General features: G+C 38.1%; 1 protein-coding gene across 1 annotated transcript; it reads right to left on the bottom strand.

Annotated features, from left to right (window-relative positions):
* Positions 1–353: 353 nt before the first annotated feature.
* Positions 354–5,487, bottom strand: LOC107464292 (uncharacterized). Its single transcript, XM_052254157.1, has 2 exons — positions 4,828–5,487; positions 354–4,757 (listed from the first exon to the last, which is right to left on the bottom strand). Exons 1-2 carry the CDS (start codon positions 5,485–5,487, stop codon positions 354–356), a joined length of 5,064 nt encoding a protein of 1,687 aa, XP_052110117.1.
* Positions 5,488–7,973: the final 2,486 nt, after the last annotated feature.

Raw genomic sequence — 7,973 nt, 5'->3', positions numbered from 1 at the left:
TTTTTTTGTGAACTGTAGTAGTCTGATTATAAACTGATTGATTAGGTTTTGTTGTTTGCCTAATCAGTTTTTTGATGTTGCCGTTTTGTGGCTTGCTGACTGTAAAATGTTGCGCATTCGTATAATAATGCGACTTTGCTGTTTCATAGTTATTCCCTTTCATAGGAATATTACTTTTGGAGAGTAGCATGATAATTATATACTAAAAAAGATTAATTTTATTGAAAGTGATACCTGTACAAGTTTGTGTCAGGTGAACCAGCCTCATTAAAACCCCCAATGAGGAAAAAACCCTTTTTGGGAAAAAAAAGTTCTCAAAGTGGGAAAAAGAGTACTGGTATACTGTTTATTTGTTAACTGTAATATTGTTTCAAAAAATTGACGTTCCATGTGTTGGAAATTTGAGTGCCATCTAGTTGTTCCAACTTATATGCCCCTCGGCCCACTACCTCAGAAATTCGATATGGGCCGTCCCAAGCTGCGGCGAGTTTCCCGTGAGAAGGAGGTCGGCGAGCTTGTTCAGTCTTTCGAAGTACTAGATCTCCGCTGTTGAATGCTCTTGGAACCACTTTCTGAGCATATCGGCGGCCGACCTGTTGTTGCAAGGCTCGGTGCCGAATTGCTGCTGTTTCCCTAATTTCTTCAATTAGGTCGAGCTCTGCTTGCCGAGCTTTATCACGATCTTCGGCTATCGTACGCATGGAGCCTTGGGACACCTCCATCGGAATCATTGCTTCGGATCCGTAGACCAACCTGAAAGGGGTTTCCTTGGTCGTGGAGTGGGTTGTTGTATTGTACGCCCATAGAATTTCTGGGATAAGTTCGGCCCACAGGCCTTTTGCGTCGCCGAGTTTTTTCTTTAATGCTTGCAAGATGACCTTATTTGCTGCTTCCGCTAGTCCGTTGGATTGCGGGTGCTCGACAGAAGAGAAATGTTGCTTTATCTTTAGATTCTGCAAAAATTCCTTGAAAGTGTTGTCAGTAAATTGCCGACCATTATCAGTGACGATATGGCCTGGTATACCGAATCTACAAATTATATATTTCCATACGAAGCTTATCATTTGTGATGAGGTGATTTTTGCAAGCGGCTGGGCCTCAATCCATTTAGAAAAGTAATCTATTGCAACTACCAAAAATTTTACCTGTCTTGGAGCGGTGGGGAAAGGGCCAAGAATGTCTATTCCCCATCTGTTGAACGGCCAACTTACCACTGACTGATGGAGATGTTCGGCAGGCATGTTAATGATCGGTGAGTGTTTCTGACAGTTGTCGCACGTTCTGACTTTATGCTTGCTATCCGCCCATATTGTCGGCCAATAAAAGCCTGCGCGGAGAGCTTTTTGTGCCAAGCTTCGTGCTCCGCAGTGTATGCCGCAGATTCCTTCATGAGCTTCGGCTAAGAGAAGATCGGCCTCTTCCCTGTCTAAACATTTTAACAATGGTCGAGAATAACCTCGCCTATACAGAGTATTATTTATCAAGGTGAAAAAAGAAGCTTGTCTTCTGAATTTACCTTTGTTTTCAATTTCCTCCGGAACAGAGCCGTTACGGAGGTATTGAATGTAAGGTTCCTGCCAACTGTTTTTACTCAAGGTATTTAAAATTTTTGCTGATTCAATGCTCGGTCTGTCTAGGGTTGACTGTAAGAGTGTGGCAGTGTGTGCTTGCGTTGTTGCTAGTTTTGACAGAACATCTGCCCTATGGTTTTGTTCTCTAGCTATGTGGGCAATTTCTATTTTAGAAAACTTATTTAGTAAGGTTTGAACAATATTTAAATATTTCAAAAGAATTGGATCTTTTGTTTGGAAATTTTGATTTGCTTGTTGCACAACTAGTAACGAATCGCAGTAAACCTTTAAATCATGAATATCTAAATCAATGGCTAACCTGAGCCCAGCTATGAGGGCTTCGTATTCGGCTTGGTTATTGCTGGCTTTAAATGAAAACCTGAGTGAGTGTTCGAGGATTAAACCATCCGAGCTTTCTAATAGAATTCCTGCTCCTGCCCCTTGAGGGTTTGAGGCTCCATCAACGAACAGTGTCCAAAGCCGACTTCTTTCATCGGATGAAGTGTTGGTGAATTCTGCCACAAAATCAGCCAGGCATTGTGACTTAACAGACCCTCTTGGTTGGAATTGTATGTCAAACTTAGACAGTTCAATTGACCACTTGGTTAGTCGCCCTGCTAGCTCAGGCTTAGAAAGTATTTGTCGTAGTGGATACTCTGTTCTGATGATAACTGTATAACTCTGAAAATAAGGTCGGAGTCGCCTTGCCGAGAATATGATTGCCAGGACGAGCTTTTCAAGCTTTGGATATCGAAGTTCCGCGTTTTGTAGTGTCTTGCTGACAAAGTATACTGGTTGCTGGTCTTTGTTGGTTTCTGTGACAAGAACCGAACTAACAGTCATCTCGGTGACGGACAAGTAGAGGTATAGTGTGTCGCCGAGCTTTGGTTTTTGCAGAACAGGTGGTTTGGACAGGAGGTGTTTCAGGCTTAAAAATGCTTCTTCACATTTCTCATCCCAAGAAAAGCTTTTTGTAGTTTTCTTTAGACATTGGAAAAAATGGAAAGATTTCAGGGCCAAACATGGTAAAAATCTTGACAATGCCGCTAATCTTCCTGTTAACCTTTGTACATCTTTCACCGAGTTCGGACTGCGCATATTAAGTATTGCTTGACACTTTTCTGGGTTTGCCTCGATTCTCCGACTTGTGAGCATAAATCCGAGGAATTTTCCTCCTTTTACGTTGAAGGCGCACTTTTCCGGGTTCAGTCTCAAGTTATAGCGTCGGATTTGAGCAAATATTTCTTCTAGATCTTCAGTATGGGGTTGGCCGACCTTGGTCTTGGCGACCATGTCGTCAACATATACCTCGATATTTCTGCCTATCTGTTGCTCGAAAATCCTGTTCATCAGTCGTTGGTATGTTGCTCCTGCATTCTTTAAACCGAAAGGCATAACATTATAGCAGTAGTTTCCGTATTCAGTTATGAAAGCTGTTTTTTCTTGGTCTGATGGATGCATAAGGATCTGATTATAACCCGAATATGCATCCATAAAACTCAAGGTGTCATACCCACAAGAGTTATCTACTAATGTGTCTATGCAGGGTAAAGGAAAAGCATCTTTTGGACAGGCTTTATTTAAATCAGTAAAGTCGACGCACATGCGCCATTTACCGTTATTCTTTTTTACCATAACGATGTTTGCCAGCCAAGTGGTGAATCTGATTTCACGGATGAACTTTGCTTCAAGGAGCTTGTTTACCTCAGTCATGGAAGCTGATCGCTTCTCGGAGCCGAGATTTCTCTTTTTTTGGGAAACTGGTCGGGCCGCCGGGCTAACAGCTAACTTGTGAGTGATTACTGACGGACTAATTCCGGGCATGTCTCCCGAAGTCCATGCGAAGAGGTCGGCGTTTGCTCGTAAGAAATTAGTTATCTTTATCCTGGCCTCGTCGTCCATTGATATTCCGATGAATGTGAACTTTGATGGATCGTCGGTTAGGGCAACCTTTTGAAGTTCTTCATTAGGCATGGGACGCTCCTGAAAGTCGGCTCTTGGGTCCAATTCTGCCATGATCGGTTGTTCGGATTGTATTGAGTTGATCCGAGTTTCGGTGTTTCTTCTGAGAGGTTTCAGACTTATGTTGTAGCACTGCCGAGCTTCCTGGAGGTCGCCATGTATGGTTGCAACCCTATTATCCTGCACAGGGAACTTAACACAGAGGTGATATGTAGAAACAATAGTAGCAAATTTGTTTAAAAAAGGTCTTCCTAAAATAACATTATAAGGGCTAAAACAGTCTACGATAAGGTACTGAATGTCCTGCGTTCTGGATAGTGGTGGTTCGCCTAGTGTGGTTTGCAACCATGCAGATCCCAGGACGGGGACCCGTTCTCTTGAAAATCCGACCAGGTCTCCTGAGTATGGCTGCAAAATGTTAGTACTCAATTTCATTTTTTGAAATGTTGCAAAAAAAAGGACATCAGCACTACTCCCTGGATCAAGCAGTGCTTTCCGAACAATAAGGTCTCCTAGTTGGATAGAGACGACCACAGGATCGTCGTAGTTTGTGTGCTTAGCATTGACGTCGGTAGGATGAAATGTCAATTCGGGAATGTCCGGGACTGGTTCCGAGCTATGATCTAGATCTCCCACCACCAACATAGCTCGGTACGTTCGCTTCCTGGCTGAACTGGTACTTCCTCCTCCGGCATATCCTCCTGAAATACAATTGATTACTCCTCGTGGTTGAGCTGGGGCCTTATCCTTTTCTTTCGATGACTGTCCTGTTGAGGGTTGTTCGGAGTTGGAGACCGTTCTTTTCTGCATGTGACCTGCGATGAATTTATCGAGGTGGCCTTGTCGGGCCAATCGCTCTAGGAGGTCCTTAGCAATTATACACTCGTCAGTTGTGTGACCATGCTTCTGGTGAAAAGTGCAATATTTTGATTTGTCAATGTTCTTGGGTTCAGGATAATTTCCCGCCTTGCGGGGAGGTTTGATCAATTTTGAATTCAGAATTTCCTTAATGATCTCGTCCCTCTTGGTATTAAACTGGGTATATGATTCGTAACGGGGGACTGGTTTGAAACCCTTTTTGGCATCGCGAGCTTTTTCGTCATCTTTAGGAAGGGACCTCTCTGATTTCCGTGCTTGGCGAAGCTCTTCGATATCTATCTGCCCCTTGGCCTTTTCGCGGAATTCAGCTAGAGTTTTTGGCTTAGCTACCTTCTTGGAACTTCCCTGGACGAAGGCCACTTTTAATAGCGTGAAGATGCACTTCAGGATGGAGGTCTGGGATACTCATGGCGACCTTAGTGAACCGAGTTATATAGTCCTTTAGACTTTCCTGTGGACCCTGCTTGATGGTCGTTAGGTAGTCAGAATCGTGGAGATATATCGCCGAGGCTGCAAAATGATCTTCGAATTGTTTGGCTAGCTCCTGAAAGCGTGAGATAGAATCTGCAGGCAAAGAACAAAACCAGTCAAGTGCAGGACCATCTAAAAAAGAAGGAAAACATCGGCATAAAATAGGATCAGAAGCACCGTTGACAATCATGATTGATCGAAATTTTTTGACATGTTGTTTAGGGTCTCCCAGCCCGTCATATGGGGTTAATGTGGTCGGCAAAGTAAACTGTCTGGGTAGCTGGAAGTTCATTATCTCGGCTGTGAATGGTCCTACAGAATTGTCGGGGTTTTCCCCCTCATTTTCAGGTTGGCTTTCTTCATTTCGCTCCTCCTCGTCATGTCCCTGCTGTGGTGTGTCAGAGACGTGAGTCGGAAGTGATCGTCGCTCATCGTTTTCGTGCCCTTCGCGGTTATTATTATTGTGCTCCAGACGAGCGTGTTCTAGTTGCGCGATTTGATTTTGCATTCGCTGATTATCCTCCGCCATCCGTTGGTTTGCTTGTTGAAGCTCGGTCACCATCCTCAGAAGCTCGGACGGGGTGGGGGGAGGAACATCAGCCATAGAGAATCGGGTATTTGTGCCGAATGATATCTCAAATCGGCCCTCCTTCTAGCGCCAAATGTTCTGACCTGTTGACACAGGGATACAACTCGTTCTCCGAAAAAGGTCGGTGAAACTCCTTGTGATCGAGACACGAAACGCGGCAATCAGAACGGAGGTTGTGGGTACCTGCAAAGATACTCCGACGCTCAAGTCAGTGAGAGATTTATGAGTATGAGTTTCTATCTGTGAAAGATTGCATACTTGTTTGGTCTTCGTCTTCCACCTTATAACTGGTTGGTCGTAAGTGACCGTTTCTTAAGTAACGTCCGAGCATTAATTCGTGTATCCGACGTTATGAGAAAAATATAAATGCTGATCATAATGGTCGGTTACTATTGTAAATGATACGTTGCCGAGCTATAACTCGTAACCGATTATCTGTTCATATCAACTTTGAATATATTTAACTCATCTTATATTTATACTTACTAAATTAAAGCATCCGAATATATCTTTACAGCTATCTAATATTTATCGTGTTCTCTCTTTCAATGCCGTCATATACCTCTTCCTTTTTTAAGCGAACACGAATTCATACCTAGACGAAACGAGATATACATCATTATCAAGACTAGATAGTAAATGCACCATAATAGAAGAAAAAGTTAACAAAGAAAATAAATAATAAAATAACGTAAAAGAAAAAGTGGAGAAAAGAAGAAATGTGTGGTGGGTGTTGTCGTTTTGTACAATAGTCAATGCAACTATGGAAAGATTTGAATTTAATAGATTAGCAAGACTTGCTCCGAAGAAAGGGACAAACCTCTCCTTATTTATTTATGAATTTAGCTAATATATATTTTAAAAATATATAATAAATTTATTATTAATAATAAATTTTAAATATTTTTATTTAATAAATATAAAATGAATATATTACAAATTTAAAATTTTTATGTTTTTAATAATTTTTTTAATTTATAAACTTAATATATACTCTTAATATACATATTAATTAAATTTTTTATTTAATTATTTTTTTAACCAAACAAATGGGCTTATCCTAGGAGGAGGGGTTGATTCGGGCATTACCGTTAACAACAACGCCAGGACCACTTTTTAATTTATTTTATATCAATTTTTACGTGAAGCAGAAATATAAATTTTAGAGAAATATTCTAAATCAATTTTTAAATATCTTTTAGTAAAATATTTTAGTCTTTAATAAATTTTAATTATTAAATTAGTACTCAAAATTTTATTTCAATAGACAAATTAATCTCTACATCAGATTGATCATCTATATAAAAAGATACGTTTAAAAATTAAAAAATAGGAATTATTATATTTTTTTATTAAATAACAACATAATTTTTATCTAATTTCTTACTAAAATTTGACCTGAGAATTAATATGTCCAACAAAATAAAAGATCAGAAATAAATTTAGTCAATAAAATTTGTTAATGATTAAATTGTTTGACTAAAAAATATTTAGAGATTGATTTAAGAGATATTACTCTAAATTTTATTATACATTATATATAACTCCCTTTACACATCTCTACTTGGACTTATAGTATGTATTTGGTTCTATTTTTTGACATAATTCTTTTTATTTATTATCATTAAATGGAAAATATTAGAAGACTAACACGTCAAAAAAGGAGAGTTAACTAATATGCATTAAAAAAATAAAAAATGTTGAATATCTAACATTTTTCAAATTAAATAGAAGAACGGACAAATTTTCATTTGGCGTGCATACAATGTTTGATTTTAACTGCATAATTAATTATAAGTTTTTGTTCAATTAAAAAAGATATAATCTACCATACATACAAAGGATAAAAAATTCAACCTGTTTTAGCCTAATATTTAATGAATTTCAAGGATCATAACTGATCAATTCATCCTCGGGATAAAATTTTGTATATACAAAGATTTGTATTTGACATTAATTTAATAGGGAATGTTAAGGAATTCAGAATTTTATTTAATATAAAAAATATGAAAATTAGCTAGTAAATAGTATATAAGATAAAAACAAAAAAATATTGGCCATTTAGAATTTTTTTTAATTTAATTAGTTGAACCATATACGTTTTTTTTTCTTTTTAATTTTTTTTATTATATTGCTTTCTCAAAATATTCAATCATAAAATCTGAAAGAGATCTACTGAAACCTTGCTAGATCATGCCAACTCTGTTATTATAAATCTCATCCTTTTGAAATGACAGTTGATTATTTCAAGTTTTCAACATTATTTCTAATTTAAAACTTAAAAAGTATTCCATCCGTTAATATTTTACAAATCGCACACAACACGTTCATGAACCTATTATGGCATCTTCCTTCACTCTCTTTCTCAAATTATTCCCATCATTATAACTTTTCTATTAATTAATATATGTGTGAAAAATTTTTAAATGTTACTGAATGAAACTGATATTTTAATAATTTCAATCGTTAATTTTAATTAATATATATTATATATATTTTTA

This window comes from Arachis duranensis, chromosome 9, assembly GCF_000817695.3.
Source record: "Arachis duranensis cultivar V14167 chromosome 9, aradu.V14167.gnm2.J7QH, whole genome shotgun sequence".
NCBI classification, from domain to species: Eukaryota; Viridiplantae; Streptophyta; class Magnoliopsida; order Fabales; family Fabaceae; genus Arachis; species Arachis duranensis.
The sequence above is the reverse complement of the archived record's forward strand: the minus strand, read 5'-3'. Positions and strand labels throughout refer to the sequence as shown.

Coding starts and splice junctions, on each gene's coding strand:
- LOC107464292 (XM_052254157.1), bottom strand. CDS start 5,487: ATGGCTGATGTTCCTCCCCCCACCCCGTCCGAGCTTCTGAGGATGGTG. Junction 4,758..4,827: donor ATATAACTCGGTTCACTAAG/GTCGCCATGAGT, acceptor GCCTTCGTCCAG/GGAAGTTCCAAGAAGGTAGC.